General features: G+C 42.8%; 1 protein-coding gene across 1 annotated transcript in view; it reads left to right on the top strand.

Moving 5' to 3' along the window:
* Positions 1-19146, top strand: part of PRR11 (proline rich 11) — a 32051-nt gene extending 12905 nt beyond the window's left edge. The window contains exons 3-10 of the mRNA XM_039477045.2: positions 3369-3519; positions 3754-3876; positions 8821-9084; positions 10069-10167; positions 10700-10812; positions 12459-12518; positions 12603-12699; positions 17212-19146. Of these exons, the coding sequence (XP_039332979.2) occupies positions 3369-3519; positions 3754-3876; positions 8821-9084; positions 10069-10167; positions 10700-10812; positions 12459-12518; positions 12603-12699; positions 17212-17280 (976 nt within the window). The 3' untranslated portion in view covers positions 17281-19146. The remainder of the gene's footprint in view (positions 1-3368; positions 3520-3753; positions 3877-8820; positions 9085-10068; positions 10168-10699; positions 10813-12458; positions 12519-12602; positions 12700-17211) is intronic.
* The last annotated feature ends 65 nt before the right edge of the window (positions 19147-19211 follow it).

Below are 19211 nucleotides of genomic sequence, written 5' to 3'. Positions count from 1 at the left end.
TTTTTAGTGTGATGAAGTCTTGCCTTGTTGCCCAGGCTGGAGTGCAATGGCACAATCTCGGCTCACTGTAACCTCCACCTCCCGGGTTCAAGCGATTCTCCTGCCTCAGCCTCCCATGTAACTGGAATTACAGGTGCCCATAACTGCGCCCAGCTAATTTTTGTACTTTTAGTAAAGACAGGATTTCTCCATGTTGGCCAGGATGGTTTCGAACTCCTGACTTCAGGTGATCCACCTGCCTCGGCCTCCCAAAGTGCTGGGATTACAGGTGTGAGCCACTGCGCTCGGCCAACAGGTATTTTCTTTGGGAAAAAATTTCAAGTTAATAAACCACTTTAGGCCAAAGTAGGAATTCACCATTCACGGTTACTTTGTGATTACTGAGTTTCTATTTCAATTCAATGGAAATGGATTTGGTTTTTGTTTGTTTTTATGGGGATTTGTTGTACATATTATTACATCACCCAGGTGTTAAGCTCAGTACTGGATAATTATCTTTTCTGCTCCTCTCCCTCCTCCCATCCTTATACCTTGTGAAAAGTAGAGTCGTATTTCTCCTTTACTTAAAATTCTCTAATGTCTTTCTCTAGCAGAATAAAAATTAAAGTTCTTGGTATGACCCACAGGGCCTTTATGATCTGACTCTGACCTTATTTTATTTTATTTTATTTTATTTATTTTTTTGACACGGAGTTTCGCTCTTGTTACCCAGGCTGGAGTGCAATGGCACGATCTCGGCTCACCGCAACCTCCGCCTCCTGGGTTCAGGCAATTCTCCTGCCTCAGCCTCCTGAGTAGCTGGGATTACAGGCACGCACCACCATGCCCAGCTAATTTCTTGTATTTTTAGTAGAGACGGGGTTTCACCATGTTGGCCAGGATGGTCTCGATCTCTCGACCTCGTGATCCACCCGCCTCGGCCTCCCAAAGTGCTGGGATTACAGGCTTGCGCCACTGTGCCCGGCCTATTTTATTTTTTTAGACGGAGCCTCACTCTGTTGCCCAGGCTGGAGTGAGTGCAATGGAGATAGCTCTCTGCAATCTCCACCTCCCTGGCTCAAACAATCCTCCCGCCTCAGCTCCCCAAGTATCTGGGACTAGCACAGGCCACCATACACAGCTAATATTTGTATTTTTTTGTAGATACGTATTTTTGTTTTTGTTTTTCAGATAGTGTCTCACTCTGTCACCCAGGCTGGAGTGCAGTGGCACAATCTTGGCTCACTGTAACCTCTGCCTCCAGGGTTCAAGCAATTCTTGTGCCTCAGCCTCCTTAGTAGCTGGGACCACAAGTGCACACCACCATATTTTGGTAGAGACAGGGTTTTGCCATGTTAGCCAGGCTGGTCTCAAACTTCTGAGCTAAAGCAATTCATCAGCCTCGGCAACCAAAAGTGCTGGGATTATAAGTGTGAGCCACTGCACCCAGCTTAATTTTCCAAGTTTTTTCTTCTTTTTTATTTTTTGTTTTCCTTATTTTCTGTTTTTTGTTTTTTGTTTTTTTTTTTTTTGAGACAGAGTGTCGCTCTTGTTACCCAGGCTGGAGTGCAATGGCGCGATCTCGGCTCACCGCAACCTCCGCCTCCTGGGTTCAGGCAATTCTCCTGCCTCAGCCTCCTGAGTAGCTGGGACTACAGGCACGCGCCACCATGCCCAGCTAATTTTTTGTATTTTTAGTAGAGATGGGGTTTCACCACATTGACCAGGATGGTCTCAATCTCTCGACCTCGTGATCCACCCGCCTCGGCCTCCCAAAGTGCTGGGATTACAGGCTTGAGCCACCGCGCCCGGCTGTTTTCCTTGTTTTCTAAAAGGTCTCTCCACCCTAGTCATCCTGTCCTACTTGCTATTTCCCATATACTTCAAGCAAAATTCCACCTCAGGGCCTTTGTACTTACTATTTTCTCTGTTGATAATTAAAAGGAAGATGCTTAGGCACAAAATATAATTTAAAGAGTTTACTGGAGCCCAAGTGAGAACAGCTGCCTGGAAGAGTAAGCCCCAGGTAACCTTGGATATGAACTCCATTCAGCCTTTGCTACCAGCAGGTTTTTAAAGGCTTAAAGGGGTCACACAGAGTGGGCTGATAAAACCATTTGGCAGGAATTCTCAGTTTACAGAAATACCGTTGATTAGTGATTGGCTACACGTTGTTAAGCTATAGGGCATGGATTATAGTGTCATGTGGCATTATTAGGTTAATTTATAGCTACTTGTGGCAACAGCAAGAAATTTCAAGGGACGAATACGTAGCTCAAAGCATGGAGTAGAATGTGATTGCCGTCTCATTTTAATGTCTCTCTGGGCTTGACAATTTAAAAGGACTCACGTTCCTCAGGTAAACAAAAGTCATCTTCTCAGTGAGACTTTGGTATCTAAAATATCACCCCATCCAACATTTCACATTTCCTCTCCTCTCTTGCTTTTTTTCTCCTTAACATTGATTCATTTTCTAACAAACATTTTTTTAAATTTATTTTTACTTTCTTTTCTATGAAACTGTAAACTCCATTAGGGCAGATATTTTATCTGTGTTGAGCATTACTGAACCTCTGGTGCCTAGAACAGAGTAGGACTTAGTAAATATATGTTGAATAAATAAATCCCTGAATTCTAGAATTTAATGAAGAGTTTGGCTATAGGGAGTCTCTGCTTCTGAGTAATACTAAACAACCACCTTCTTGTTTAATTAGAGGCCATTATTATTATTATTATTTTTTTTTTGAGACAGAGTTTCGCTCTTGTTACCCAGGCTGGAGTGCAATGGCGCGATCTCGGCTCACCGCAACCTCCGCCTCCTGGGTTCAGGCAATTCTCCTGCCTCAGCCTCCCGAGTAGCTGGGATTACAGGCACGCGCCACCATGCCCAGCTAATTTTTTGTATTTTTAGTAGAGACGGGGTTTCACCATGTTGACCAGGATGGTCTCGATCTCTTGACCTCGTGATCCACCCGCCTCGGCATCCCAAAGTGCTGGGATTACAGGCTTGAGCCACCGTGCCTGGCCTATTATTATTATTATTTGAGACTGAGTCTGTCTCTGTCACCCAGGCTGGAGTGCAGTGGCACCATCTCAGCTCACTGCAACCTCTGCCTCCCGGGCTCAAAGCATCCTCCCACCTCAGCCTCCTGAATAGCTAGTACTGCAGGTGCTCACCACCATGTCTGGCTAAGTTTTATATATTTTTTTTTTTTGGTAGGGACAGGGTTTCACCATGTTGCAGAGGCTCGTCTCGAACTCTTGGTCTCAAGCGATCTGCCCACCTCAGCCTCCCAAAGTGCTAGGATTAGAGGCACAAGCCACCATGCCAGACCAAGGCTATTATTCTAACTTAGGGTTTGTTTTGTTTCACTTTGTTTTTCCTACAGAGTCATCATTTCTTCAACAGATGTATCTCAAATCAGAAGCTGGCTAAGATCATCCTGGAACTTCAAATTTCCTAACATCAGAGGTGCAATAAAACTTTGGGCAAATAGAGTATGGTCTATATACAGCTTGTGTCAGAACTGCATAACTCAGGTATGGATGTGACATCCCTGTTTTCAGCAGTATAGTTTTCCTACACACTTGGTGTTTACGTACATATGTGCTCAGGTCAGTCCAACCCTCAGGCTAAACTCAGATAAGATGAAATTATTGAGTTATGTCTGCCTTTGCTTCTATAAAACATACATCAAGTCATTTTCTGGTTCCTATTCTTTTGTCCTTATCATATTACTCATAGGACTCAGCATTGTTTATTATTAATTTCAGAGTTTAGAAGTATTGAAAGACACCATCTTTCCATCTCGTATCTGCCACAGAGAACTTTACAGTCTAAAACAACAGTTTTGCATTTTGGAAAGTAGACTATGCAAGCTCCAGGAAGCCCTGAAGGTTAGTATTGTCAAATAAAAAGTAAATCTGGAATTAGGTCAGGAGACACTTTATCTGAAAAGACTATTACAATAGAGAAAATGTTCAAGTCATAAGATTTCTATCTCAAACATAAAGCAAAAAAGTTTTCTTTGTTAGCAAGGAATAAGTAAGGCTAGAACAAGCCAGGTATGGGAAAGTAGGGTGAAGAGTTGGGGTAATCTGATCAGACAGCTGATCAAATCAGGGAACATCTTTCCCTAAAGGTTGTTCAGCATGCTGATGCTTGCTGAAGCCCAAGAATAGGTCAAGGTTCTAGGGCCTATGGGGAGGGGTAAATCCTGACTAAGTTTTGGTCAAATCAAGTTAGTAGATATTTTTGTCCAGATTGGTCAGTGGCAATGAACAGTTCAGGTAATCACTTAGCAGACAAAGAATGGGCATTTGGAGGGTCTGTGTCTGGGTTTGTCAGATAAACAAGGGAGCCATTCATAAATCTTATCCAACTGATATGGAAAAAGTTGGTTCCATATAGCTTCCAAAATAGTGCTCTCTTGTTATTGAGAAGGGCCTAAATTAATAAAACCCCTATGGGCTATAATTAGGTAACATGTATCAAAATTTTCAAAACATATATCTTTTGATGCAACCAAACTTTGTACAGATGTAAAAAGTTATTTATTGCAGTGTGATTTGAAAAATTGCAAACGAGGCCGGGCGTGGTGGCTCACGCCTGTAATCCCAGCACTTTGGGAGGCCGAGGCAGGTGGATCATGAGGTCAAGAGATCAAGACCATCCTGGTCAACATGGTGAAACCCTGTCTCTACTAAAAATAGAAAAAAAATTAGTTGGGCATGGTGGCACATGCCTGTAATCCCAGCTCGGGAGGCTGAGGCAGGAGAATTGCTTGAACCCAGGAGGTGGAGGTTGCGGTGAGCCGAGATCGTGCCATTGCACTCCAGCCTGGGTAACAAGAGTGAAACTCTGTCTCAAAAAAAAAAAAGAAAAATTGCAAACAAAACTAAGTGTCAAAGAGTATGGGATTAATTGAATAAATTATAATCCATTCATTCAGTGGAATACTATGTAGCTGTTAAGAAGAATGAGGTGGTTTTTTTTATATACTAATGATGTATGACCTCAGGAATACACCATCAGTCCCTTTCCCACTAAGAAAACTTTTGTTAAAAGAATACACTAACTTTTGTTAAAAGAATACACTGTGGGATTACAGGTGCAGTGGCTCACGCCTGTAATCCCAACATTTTGAGAGGCCAAGGTGGGTGGATCACTTGAGGCCAGGAGTTTGAGACCAGCCTGGCCAACATGGCAAAACCCCATCTCTACTAAAAATACAAAAAATTACTGGGGCATGGTGACACACACCTGTAATCCCAGCTACTCCAGAAGCTGAGTCAGGAGAACCCTTGACACCCAGGAGGCAGAAGTTGCAGTGAGCCAACATCATGCCACACCACTCCAGACTGGGCAACAGAGCATGACTGTGTCTCAAAATAATAAAATAATAAAAATAATAATACACTATCAAATTAAGTGTAGAAGTATATTCAGAACAGTGTTTATAGGATGTTCCCAGTATATATATTTTTTTTTCCGAAGAGAGAGTTTTGCTCTTGTTGCCCAAGCTCGGGTGCAATGGCTCAATCTCAGCTCACCACAACCTCTGCCTCCTGGGTTCAAGCAATTCTCCTGTCTCAGCCTTCTGAGTAGCTGGGATTACAGGCATGTGCCACCACATCCATCTAATTTTTATATTTTTTTTTTTTTTTTTTTTTTGAGACGGAGTTTCGCTCTTGTTGCCCAGGCTGGAGTGCAATGGCGCGATCTCCGCTCACCGCAACCTCCGCCTCCTGGGTTCAGGCAATTCTCCTGCCTCAGCCTCCTGAGTAGCTGGGATTACAGGCACGCGCCACCACGCCCAGCTAATTTTTTGTATTTTTAGTAGAGACGGGGTTTCACCATGTTGACCAGGATGGTCTCGATCTCTCGACCTCGTGATCCACCCGCCTCGGCCTCCCAAAGTGCTGGGATTACAGGCTTGAGCCACCGCGCCCGGCTAATTTTTATATTTTTAGTAGAGGCAGGGTTTCGCCATGTTGGTCAGGCTGTTCTTGAACTCCTGATCTCAGGTGATCCACCTGCCTCAGCCTCTCAAAGTGCTGGGATTACAGGCATGAGCCACCATTCCCGGCCTGGTCCCACTATTAAATTAGATGTAGAAGTATATTTAGAACAGGCTTTTATAGGCTATTCCCATGTATTATTAAAATGTATAACTTTGGGAGGCCAAGGTGGATAGATCACTTGAAGTCAGGAGTTCAAGACCACCCTGGCCAACATGATGAAACTTTGTCTCTACTAAAAACACAAAAACTAGCCATGCCAGCTGGCACACGCCTGTAGTCCCAGCTACTCAGAAGGTTGAAGCAGGAGCATCATTTGAACCCAGGGGGCAGAGGTTGCAGTGAGCTGTAATCGTGCCACAGAATGAGATTCTGTCTCAAAAAATATTTGAGACAAAAAAAAAAAAAAAAAAAGAATGGAATTTTTTTTTTTTTTTTTTTTTTTGAGATGGAGTCTCATTCTTTTGCCCAGGCTGGAGTGCAGTGGCGTGATCTTAGCTCACTGCAACCTCTGTCTCCCAGGTTCAAGCAATTCTCCTGCCTCAGCCTCCTGAGTAGCTGGGACTATAGGTGCCCACAACCACACCTGGCAAATTTTTGTATTTTTAGTAGAGATGAGCTTTTATCAAGTTACCCAGGGTGGTCTTGAACTCCTGACCTGAAGTGATCTTCCCGCCTCGGCCTCCCAAAGTGCTAGGACTCTAGGCATGAGCCATAGTGCCAGGCCTAAATAAAATTATTGAGACTAGGTGGGACTTCAAAAATAAAAATAACTAAATTAAACATAAAATATAACTAATTAACCAGTTGAGAATTTGATTCTAGAAGTAGATTCATTGCTTTTTTGAATTCCTATAATTTTGTAACTTTTTTGTCAGAGTAGTTTGCTGTGGGTGACCAGGCAGTATTCAAATAGACCTTAAAAATAAATTTTTTAGCTGAGGGTGGTGTCCACATTGTAGTCCCAATTACTCAGGGGACTGAGGTGGGAGGATTCCTTGAACCTAGGGACACTCTAGCCCATTGCATTCTAGCCAGGGCAATATAGCGAGAAAAAAAGTTGTTTTTTTTTTAAATTTAAAAAGTCTAGAATGAGAGTGTGTGTGTGCGTCTGTGTGTGTGTGTGTGTGTGTGTGTGTGTGTGTGTGTGAAATAATTCTAGAAACCTTCCCTTCTCTCCTTCACCTCTGGGATACACACTCTACCTTTCATGACTTTTCTCCTATTTCAGCTCTTCTTATAATTTAACCCCAAATCACTAATCCCAATATACCAGGGAGGATGGTGATATAGAACAAAGAATGAAGCTTATGTTATTTCCTTCACTAAGAAATCTCCTAGAAGGCTGTATCAGTCAAAATTCTTTTTAGCCACAAGTGACACAAACACAATGCAACCTGGCTTAAGCCCATAAAACCAGTAAGTCTAGGGCAGGCATCCCCAAACTTTTTACACAGGGGGCCAGTTCACTGTCCCTCAGACTGTTGGAGGGCCGCCACATACTGTGGTCCTCTCACTGACCACCAGTGAAAGAGGTGCCCCTTCCTGAAGTGCGGCGGGGGGCCAGATAAATGGCCTCAGGGGGCCGCATGCAGCCCACGGGCCGTAGTTTGGGGACGCCTGGTCTAGGGTATCTCTGGATTCAGAGGCTCAAATGATAATGTCAGCATACTGGCTCTATCTCATCTTTTAGTTCTGCCTTCTTTAGAGTAAGTTTATGTCTCAGACTCTCCCCTTGTGCTAGCAACATGGCTGCTGGCAGCCTTAGATTCTTATTCTCATACCAGAACAATATCAGCTGAAAGAATTTGGCCTGCATTATGTGTCTAGTCCTTGAGTGAGTATCCCGACCAGATCATGTGGACTGAGGGAGAGAAGGGAAACCCAGGTGCTTTTACCAGAAGATGGAGGAATGGCTACCGGTGAGTGCTAGTCCCTGGGGCTGTTTGCCCCACTTCAGAAACTCTGCTCTGTATTGCTGGGAGGGCTGGCTCCTACAGGATATATTTCTCAAACTCCAGGTCACCTGGTTCCTGGTTGTGATGGCCTATTGGGAGACACTGATGAAAGACTAGAGGGAGGGAGGAGACAAGGAGTTTCTTCCCCTCCTCTTTGCTGCATTATTTCTTCAGCAATGGTAGTTGGTTGCCTTCCTGGCCTCATCTCCCACAGAAGTCATGCTCCAGATCCTTGGCCTTTATCAGTTTCTTGAATGTACTATATTCTTGACTGCATTAAATATTTTTTCCTCCGAAAGGAACTCTTCCCCTAGTCCTTATCTCCCTTTATCTGCTAAGTCTCCATTCATTCTTGAGATCATGGCTAAGTATCACTTCCCAAGACTCTAGCTGTTCATTCTTACAGCACACTTCATTGTTCTTATTGAAGTATTGTTTTGTTTTGAGTGTGTTTGTGCATGTTTTGTTTCAGATGAGGTCTCCCTGTGTTGTCCAGGCTGGTCTCGAACTCCTGGACTCAAGCAATTTGCTAGACTCAGCCTTGCAGAGTGCTGGGACTACAGGTGTCTGTCACCATGCCCAGCCTTCTGTGCATGTTTAATGTCTGTCTTCCCTCACTAGACTGTCAGCGCCATGAGGTGACAGACAGGGCCTACATTGTACTTATAGTGCCTGGCATATAGCACATACAAAATAAATGAATGAATGAATGAATGAAATGAAGACACTTGTGATCATAAATGAGAAAATACTATGATGCACATAAGAAAGCATTCAATACATGGTAGCTATTATTTTGATGACACCCTCAAGAATCAAATTAACTTGTTCTTTATCTGCCAAATGTGATGTCTTCTTCCAGGCTATCTCAGAAAGTTCTTCCTGTCCAAGCTGTGGTCAAACATGTCACATGGGTAAACTTACAAATGTGCCTGCCTGTGTTCTAATCACCCCTGAAGACTCCAAAGCTGTGCTTCCTCCCACACTGCCACAGCCAACCAGCCATCTTCCTCCTCCACCACCTCCTCCTCCTCCTCCTCCTCCACCTCCTCCTCCTCCACCACTTCCTCCACCACCACTAGCACCTGTGCTGCTCCGAAAACCCAGTCTCGCTAAAGCACTTCAGGTAGGAAACAATCTAGTAATTATATGTTTTGGTCAGTGTGTAATCTAGGAGTAAAGCCAAGTGGCCTTTTAAGGCCAGGCTAATCAGGGCTTGGGCTAGAAGATTGTATCTTGTTCTCATTCCATATCTTAATTATTGTGTTTTTAAAATCTCAGTCCCTGAGGAATTCCTAGAAGCTGGATTGAGAAATGAAAGCGATGTGTGTGAAACCCAGTATAGTGGAAGATTCCTATTCCCTTCTCAGCATGGCTCTTTACCCAAAGGAAAACCTCCCTAGGAAACCAAATTAAGAATAGAAGATTGCTTAGTGAGTGACTCAGAGCAAAGAGTTAGCTGATTCCAAAGTTTCGTGTCATTAGGCTGGAGAACCAAACTCTATTATAGTTACTTATTTACCAAGGGGACCAGAAAATTTGTGAATCACTAAGACAGGCATGATCCTGTTTTAAAATTTCACTATGAATACATTTGGTTTAATGTAGCTAAATTAAATCCAGAGTCTTCCCAACCCTAACAAACACACACACACACACACACACAAAATCCAGAGCGTATTGTTATATTTGCCCTAATTATACCTCTCTGACTATATACATTCTTGCTCTGTGGGAACTAAGTCATCTTTCTAGGTAATCAAGCAAAACTTCAGTTTAACCTGATTAACTCCTTCAACTCTTTTGTCTTATAATGACTCTTGGGGAAGATGCATTATTGCAGGAAACTAGTCTATCTCTTATTTGTTAGCAAAGCCTAAGCTTATAAAAACAAAACTGGGGAGAGGGAAGCCTTACATTTTGATGAATACTTTTCGATGGGTGATAAAAACAGGATTATTCTTAGTTGAGTGGAAAGAATATGACAGGGTATCCTAGGGTAAATAAGAGTTACCTCTTAACTGTGAATCTTTAAAAACTAGATTTGGATTTGCATTTCACTAGTTGTGCTGGTTCCAATTTGAATTCTCACTGCACCGTATATTTTAAGGCCAGACCATTAAAAAAAGATGGACCCATGCAGATAACAGTTAAAGATCTGCTGACTGTCAAATTAAGGAAGACACAGAGTTCAGATGAAAGGAGGAAGGTAAGATGTCATTGACCATACATATGTTCTGTTTATTTTTAACCTTGTTGTCCCTTTATGGAAAATAAGCATAAGCCTTATATATAAAAGTCATTCTAGGCAGGGTACAGTTGTCTCATGCCTGTAATTCCAACACTTTGGGAGACCAAGGTGGGAGGATCACCTGAGCCCAGGACTTCAAGACCAGCCTGGGGAACATGGCGAGACCTCATCTCAATTTGTATACAATTGTCGGGGGAGGGTGGAAGAAGTCATTTCATTTCAAGTTAAGTTTTTGATGTTTTAATTTAGTAGTTTTGGATTTCCCAACAAAATGTGTATATTAGAAAATGATTTAATTAGGCGAGTTAATCTCCCAACCATTAGTCTGAGGAGTTAGAGACATCCTTTGAAGCTTTGGAGTAAAAATGGGGTGGAATAGTGGATATGCCTTACACATAGTCAACACTCAGATATTTGCCATTTTTGCATGTTTGCATCTTGAATGATATTTTTAAATGTGTTTTAATAATATCTCATTTTATAATTAAAGATTGTACCATCGCCGAAGGCACGGAATCCGCTAGTTACTGTCTCTGACTTGCAGCGTGTTACCCTGAAACCTAACTCCAAAATGTTATCAACTCGAGTTACAAATTTCTTAATGTAAGGAACTGCACAGTGCTATGCTCTACTACTATTTAAAAGAATTATATTGTTGTACAAGGGCCTAAAAACAGGAAAAATGACTTTTTTTGCTTATTTTTAATGTTAAAACTTATATATGCTCATTATAGAAAAATTGAAATCGACAGAAAAGTTTAAAAAAGAAAACAAAAATTATCTAAATAATCCTATCATTGGAGATTGTCATGGTTAACATACTGCTGTTTATTTTATTTATTTTTTTATTTTTTTATTTTTTTGAGACAGAGTTTCACTTTTGTTACCCGGGCTGGAGTGCAATGGTGCGATCTCTGCTCACCGCAGCCTCCGCCTCCTGGGTTCAGGCAGTTCTCCTGCCTCAACCTCCTGAGTAGCTGGGATAACAGGCACGCGCCACCATGCCCAGCTAATTTTTTGTATTTTTAGTAGAGACGGGGTTTCACCATGTTGACCGGGATGGTCTCGATCTCTCGACCTCGTGATCCACCTGCCTCGGCCTCCCAAAGTGCTGGGATTACAGGCTTGAGCCACCTCACCCGGCCAACATACTGCTGTTTATTATTCTAGTCTTTCTCTGGGCATATGCTTTATTGCCCCATTTAAAGATGTTGTTTATTATAAGATGTGTCATTGATTTAAAAACAGATTTTGGGAGAAAAATATTCTATCAAGAAGTTTAGGATGGACATGATGGCTTATGTCTGTAATCCCATCACTTTGGGAAGCCAAAGTGGGAGGATTGCTTGAGGCAAGGAGTTTAAGGCCAGCCTGGGCAACGTAGTGAGACCCTCATCTCTAAAAAAAAATAATAATTAAATTAAAAATTAGCCTGATGCAGTGGTGTGTGCCTGTAGTCCCAGCTACTTGGGAGGCTGAAGCAAGAGGATCACTTGAGCCCAGGAGGTCAAGGCTGCAGTGTGAAGTGACTGTGCCACTGTACTCCAGCCTGAGCAACAGAGAGACTCTATCTCAAAAACAAGAAAAATCCTAAATGTCTCAAAACAAGATTTTATCTATGAAATTTACAATGAACTGCCTATTTTGAAGATGTCAAAGTGATACTTTAATTTTCAAAGAGATGAGGAAGAGTTCATGATCTATTGAATGGGAAAATCTATATCTACAATATGATAATACACAGACATATATACATATATACCATGTTTCCAAGACATACTAGTTTTCATATTATATAATTTGTCAAAGCAGGCTGTTTAAATTTTTTTTTTTTTTCCCAAGATACAGTCTTGCTCTGTTGCCCATACTGGAGTGCAGTGACACAATCTCGGCTCACTGTAACCTCCACCTCCTGGGTTCAAGTGATTCTCCTGCCTCAGCCTCCTGAGTAGCTGGGATTACAGGCACATGCCAACACACCTGGCTAATTTTTGTATTTTTGGAAGAGATGGGGTTTCACCATGTTGATCAGGCTAGTCTCAAACTCCTGACCTTGTGATCCACCCGCCTTGGCCTCCCAAAGTGCTGGGATTATAGGCATGAGCCACTTCAACCAGCCTCTACTCCTATTTTTTAATGTAACACATAGAACTACTTTCTAGGACATTGCCTTTAGGAATGAGTGCTTTCCTTTGGGAAAAAATAATAAAATCTCGAAAGTTCTAATTTTTATATCTTTGTTTTATCAGCACTCCTGGAAAAAGTCAGACTGATCTGCGGAAACTGCTTAGAAAAGTCAATGTAGAGAGGTAATACATTCTCTTTATGCTTTCTAAATCCATTTTAAAACTTGGCATAAAACACAGCTACTATTATTTTTAATACCTTTGCAGGAGCCCAGGTGGAACTCCGCTTACCAATAAAGAAAATATGGAAACAGGAACAGGACTGACTCCAGTAATGACACAGGCCTTAAGGAGAAAATTTCAGGTAACCCTTTAGGAAAAAAATATTGATTCCTTTGCTTGAAGATAATTTGACCTGATGTGGTGGCTCCTGCCTGTAATTGTAACACGCTGGGAGGCTGAGGGAGGGGGGATTGCTTAAGCCTAGGCGTTCGAGACGGGCAACATAGTGAAACTCTGTTTCTACAAAAAATACAAAAAAGTAGCTAGGTGTGGTGGTGCACGCATATAGTTCCAGCTACTTAGGAGGCTGGTTTGGGAGGATCACTTGAGCCTAGGAGGTCAAGGCTGCAGTGAGCTGTGATTGCACCACTGCACTCCAGCCTAGGTGATAAAGCAAGACCCTATCTCAAAATAAATAAATAAATAAATAAATGATCATAATCATAATTTATGATAATAATTTAAAGCAGCTTTCTTAGTAATAATAATTTTTAAATGGTGCCCTGTGTTTCGCAAAGTACTTTCATATTAGGCTTCATAAAATTCTATAAAATATAGGTAGGGCCGGGTGCAGTGGCTCATGCCTGTAATCCCAGCACTTTGGGAGGCCGAGGTGGGCGAATCCCAAGGTCAGGAGATTGAGACCATCCTGGCCAACATAGTGAAACCCCACCTCTACTGAAAAAAAAAGATTAGCCAGGCGTGGTGGCACGCGTTGTAGTCCCAGCTACTCAGGAGGCTGAGGCAGGAGAATCGCTTGAACTCAGGAGGCAGAGGTTGCAGTGAGCCGTGATCAAGCCATTTGCATCCAGCCTGGGTGACAAAGTGAGACTCTGTCTCAAAAAAAAAAAATAAAAGATTCACATTACTTAAAAAAATAATAAAATAAAATATATAGGTAGGATTGGCCGGGAACAGTGAGATCACGCCTGTAATCTCATCACTTTGAGAGGCTGAGGTGGGCAGATCACATGAGGCAAAGATTTTGAGACCAGACTGGCCAACCTGATGAAACCCTGTCTCTACTAAAAAAAAAATACAAGCCGGGCACGGTGGCTCAAGCCTGTAATCCCAGCACTTTGGGAGGCTGAGGCAGGTGGATCACGAGGTCAAGAGATCGAGACCATCCTGGTCAACATGGTGAAACCCCGTCTCTACTAAAAATACAAAAAAATTAGCTGGGCATGGTGGCGCGTGCCTGTAATCCCAGCTACTCAGGAGGCTGAGGCAGGAGAATTGCCTGAACCCAGGAGGCGGAGGTTGCGATGAGCCGAGATCACGCCATTGCACTCCAGCCTGGGTAACAAGAGCGAAACTCCGTCACAAAAAAAAAAATATACAAAAATTAGCCGGTTGTGGTGGCCATGCCTATAATCCCAGCTACTTGGGTGACTGAGGCATGAGAATCACCTGAACCTGGGAGGCAAAGGTAGAGTGAGCTGTGATTGCACTGCTGTACTTCAGCCCTGGGTGACAGGGTGATACGCTGTCTCAAAAAAAAAAAAAAAAGAAATATAGGTAGGATTATCATTGTCTATCCATAAATGTGTGATTTTATTAATTCGTTTAGTAAATATTTATTAAGCACTTCCTATATGCCCAGCAGTGTCCTGAAATACTGAGGATAGAGTGGTAAGCAAAAACAGATACAGATCTACTGTTTTGAAGCTTTCAGTCTAGTGGGGAAATAGGCATTCATCAAATAATCCCTTATTTGTATACTATCACACTGCAATATGTGCTCTGAAGGAAAGGAACGAGGTTCTGTGGGAACTCAGAGAGGAACTTGATCTAGCCTGGATGATCTAAGAAGGACTCCCTTAGGAAGTGATGATGCTTGAGGTGAGAGTCAAGGAGGAAGAGGCATTTACTGGACAGGGTAACCGTCGGGGGGGTCCACCATGAATGTCATGGAGGAGAGAGTTCCAGGCAAAAAGAACAACGTGTGTAAGAGTCCCATGGTGGGAGGGATCATGGAATGATCTTAAGGAATTGAGAAGTGACCAGTGTGGCTGTAACAGAGAGAGGGAACCTGATGGTGGTGAAAGACAGGGATGGAGATGTATTTAGGAGTCAGACCATGATAGGAAAAGGTCTTGACAGCTTTCTTTGTCACCTACATGTACAACCACACACCAAAACCAGTAGATCAGCTAGCCCTGGTGTTAACTTTTTCCAAACCCTGTTGATCTTAGTCATTTCCCTGATTGCCTTTATCATTAGATCTGGGAAGAACAGCCATCCACTGGCCACCCCTGCTGGAGTGCTGGGACACAGGGCTGCTGGCATCTTTGGCTTTGAACTTCATAGTTCATTCTCCCTCTGGATGCAGGACATATCAGACGCCACTGCTGACATTCTTCACCCCAATACTGTCTTCCTTTTCTTCCCTGTTTGAGAATCCGTGCTTTTTTTTTTTTTTTTTTTTTTTGAGACGGAGTTTTGCTCTTGTTACCCAGGCTGGAGTGCAATGGCACGATCTCGGCTCACCGCAACCTCCGCCTCCTGGGTTCAGGCAATTCTCCTGCCTCAGCCTCCTGAGTAGCTGGGATTACAGGCACGCGCCACCATGCCCAGCTAATTTTTTGTATTTTTAGTAGAGACGGGGTTTCACCATGTTGACCAGGATGGTCTCGATCTCTCGACCTCGTGATCCACCCGCCTCGGCCTCCCAAAGTGCTGGGATTACAGGCTTGAGCCACCACCCCCGGCCAAGAGAATCCGTGCTTTTTGTGGGACAATATGATTTCTCTCTTAACAATCAACTTGGTCCTCCTAGGCAGTATACAGCTTTCTCTGGAGATGTGACCAGGCTCTTCTTTCCTTCTCTTAGAGCATGCTACTCCTAATCACATTCCTTGGTGATACCCAAAATTGTGAAGGGCAGGAGCAAAGGGAAGAGGCCTCACGGAAGGTCTTAGCCCCTTCCTTTTTCTGTTTAGCTCTAAGATCCTCGTTGTCCCTGCCCCACTTTATAACTAGTACAGTGAGTTGACAACTCTGGAAATGGATAAATGGTAATAAATAGCAAGGCCATATATTGAACAACAACAAAAATCACAGATAAGATCTATGCCATATGTTGTGCACCTAAAATCTACTAAGGAGGACGATGTCCAGGTAAAACTGTTGTTAGATACAGATGACTTATCCTATCCAGCCCTTAGGCCTTGACTTCTTTTTTCCTTAAACTCTGAATCGAACTGTATCAGGTTTTGCATTTGGCTTTAGGTAACAGAAATCTGACTACAGTGGTTTAATCCAGTAGGGACATGGTAGGGTGTGATGGCTCACACCTGTAATTCCGGTGCTTTGGGAGGCTGAGGCCGGAAAATCACTTGAGGCCAGGAGTTTGAAACCAGCCTGGGTAATACAGCAAGAACCTGCCTTGACAAATAAATAAATAGATTAGGACTTTTTTTTTTTTTTTAAATATACACAACTGACTCATTTTTGTTTTTTTTTGTAATTTACAGACAAGATCTCACTGTATCTCCCAGGCTGGTCTCGAACTCCTGGGCTCAAGTGAGCCTCCTGTCTCGGCCTTCCAAAGTGCTGGGATTACAGGTGTGAGCCACAACACCCTAACATGTCCCTACTGGACAGCGTGAGCCACTGTGCTTGACCCACAACTATCTCTTTAAAAAAATTTTTTTTTTTTAATTTCAACGGGTTTTTGGGGAATAGATAGTGTTTGGTTACACAAATTAGTCCCTTAGTGGTGATTTCTGAGATTTTGGTGCGCCCATCACCCAAGCAGTGTACACTGTTCCCAGTGTATAGTCCTTTATCCCTCAAGACCTTCCCACTCTTTCCTTCCCCAAGTCCCTGAAGTCTACTGTATCATTCTTTTTTTTTTTTTTTTTTTTTTTTTTGAGACAGAGTTTCGCTCTTGTTACCCAGGCTGGAGTGCAATGGCGCGATCTCGGCTCACCGCAACCTCCGCCTCCTGGGCTCAGGCAATTCTCCTGCCTCAGCCTCCTGAGTAACTGGGATTACAGGCACGCGCCACCACGCCCAGCTAGTTTTTTGTATTTTTAGTAGAGACGGGGTTTCACTATGTTGACCAGGATGGTCTCGATCTCTTGACCTCGTGATCCACCTGCCTCGGCCTCCCAAAGTGCTGGGATTACAGGCTTGAGCCACCGCGCCCAGCCTACTGTATCATTCTTATGCCTTTGCATCCTCATAGCTTAGCTCCCAGACTTATTTTTTAAATTTAAATATTTCTTTAGGAAGTAGAAAGTCCACAACTATAATACATTGGCTTCACTATATCATCACTGTTCTTCCATCCTTAATGTGTGGTTTTTATCCTCATAATACAAAATGACTAAGTTTTCTGAAGCGTCATGTCCACATTCTAGGCAAGTGGTGAAGAATGGCAAATGTTAAGCTAAGCTACGCCTCATTTCTTCAAAAAAGCCCTATCCAGGAACTTCTGATTGCGTCAGGGAAACTGGGAAAAGTGGTATTTAGACTCTGAATGCAGTGTTGCCCTGGAAAAAATCTGGGTTCTGTTGAGAAAGGCAAGTTGTATTTATCTCAGAAATATAACTGATATTATAATTGAGACTTTTTTTTTTTTTTATAGCTGGCTCACCCTAGAAGCCCAACTTCAACTCTACCACTTTCTAAAAGCACCTTTGATGAACAAAACTGATGCCAACTCTGCCTTACTCCATGTGACGATCCATAAAACATACAAATGAAAATACCCAGCTGGGTGCAGTGGCTCACACCTGTAATCCCAGCACTTTGGAAGGCCCACGTGGGTGGATCACCTGAGGTCAAGAGTTCAAGACCAGCCTGGCCAACATGGCAAAACCCTTTCTCTACGAAAAATACAAAAATTAGCTGGGCATGGTGGCACACGCCTGTAGTCCCAGCTACTTGGGAGGCTGAGGCAGGAGAATTGCTTGAACCCAGGAGACGGAGGTTGCGGTGAGCCAAGATCGCGCCATTGCACTCCAGCCTGGGTAACAAGAGTGAAACTCCGTCTAAAAAAAAAAAAAAACCTGCTAACTACATTTATATTATGTAAAAATAGAGGGAATAATCACTGAGAATAAAGCAGTTGAATATAACAATAATATTTTATGGGGCACTTATAGTGTTTATAATATTGTAGACCACCATGTACTCTATTCATTTAATGCTAAATGACTTGACCATTCCTGTGGGATAAAAGATCGTAAGAAAAATGCTGGAGCCAGGCACCATGACTCATGCCTGTAATCCCAAGACTTTGGGAGGCCAAGGCAGGTGGATGACTTGAGCCTCAAGAGTTCAAGACCAGCCTGGGCAAAATGATGAAAACCCCGTCTCTCCCAAAAATACAAAAAATTAGCCAGGTGTGATGTTATGTACCTTCAGTCCTAGCTACTTGGGAGGCTGAGGTAGGAAGACAGTTTAAGCCCAGCATGTAGAGGTGGCAATGAGCTGAGATCATGCCACTGCACTCCATCCTGAGCAGTAGAGTCAAACCCTGTCTTAAAAAAAAAAAAAAGAGGCCAGGCATAGTGGCTTGTGCCTGTAATCCCAGCTCTTTGGGAGGCTGAGGGTGCAGCAGATCACTTGAGGTCAGGAGTTTGAGACCAGCCTGGCCAACATGGTGAAACCTCATCTCTACAAATACATATGTAATATATATAGGTATATTATATTATATATATATATATATATATATGTGTGTGTGTATATATATATATATATATATATATATAAAATCTGGGCATGGTGGCATGTGCCTATACTCGCAGCTACTCAGGAGCCTGAAGCACGAGAATTACTTGAACTCTGGAGGCGGAAGTTGCAGTGAGCTGAGATCACACCACCGCACTCCAGTCTGGGCAACAGAGTGAGATCCTGTCTCAAAAAAAAATAAGAAGAAAGAAAAAAATGCTTTATGGCCCAGTGCAGTGGCTCACACTTATAATCCTAGCACTTTGGGAGGCTGAGGCAGGAGGATCACTTGAGGCCAAGAGTTCAAAACAAGCCTGGGCAACATTGCAAGACCCCATCTCTACAAAAAACAAAAAAATAGCCAGGTGTGGTGATGTGTGCCTATACTCCCAGCTACTTGAGAGACTTAGGTGGGAGAATCACTTGAGCCCAGGAGGTTAAGGCTGCAGTGAGCTGTGTTCATACCACCACACCCCAGCCTACTGGGCAACAGAGCAAGACTCTGTCTCAAAAAGAAAAATGCTTTGCTACATAGTGGGGCCAGGCAGAAAAAAAAAAAAAGTCCTATAGAAATCATAGATAAATATTTGCAAAGCTGCTACTGCCATTGTACCAGTGTTAAAATGTGTTCTACCTTGTATCTTTTACTGATTTTTATGACAGATTTTACATTGCAACCATTTGAGAACTCAGTAAGTGCTGTGGCTTCCATAAACTACTATTTATCATGTGCTCCCAGTATGTACTTTGAGACTGAATGGCAACCGGAGAATGTAAATTACCAAGGTGCATCTGGTTATGTTTTTAAATAAAGATTAATACAATTTTGGTTTCTCTCTCTCTCTCTCTCTTTTTTTTTTTTTTTTTTTTGAGACAGAGTTTTGCTCTTGTTACCCAGGCTGGAGTGCA

The sequence above is a fragment of the Saimiri boliviensis genome, chromosome 17, assembly GCF_048565385.1.
Source record: "Saimiri boliviensis isolate mSaiBol1 chromosome 17, mSaiBol1.pri, whole genome shotgun sequence".
Classification (NCBI taxonomy): Eukaryota; Metazoa; Chordata; class Mammalia; order Primates; family Cebidae; genus Saimiri; species Saimiri boliviensis.
This window is presented reverse-complemented; position numbering and strand designations above follow the sequence as displayed.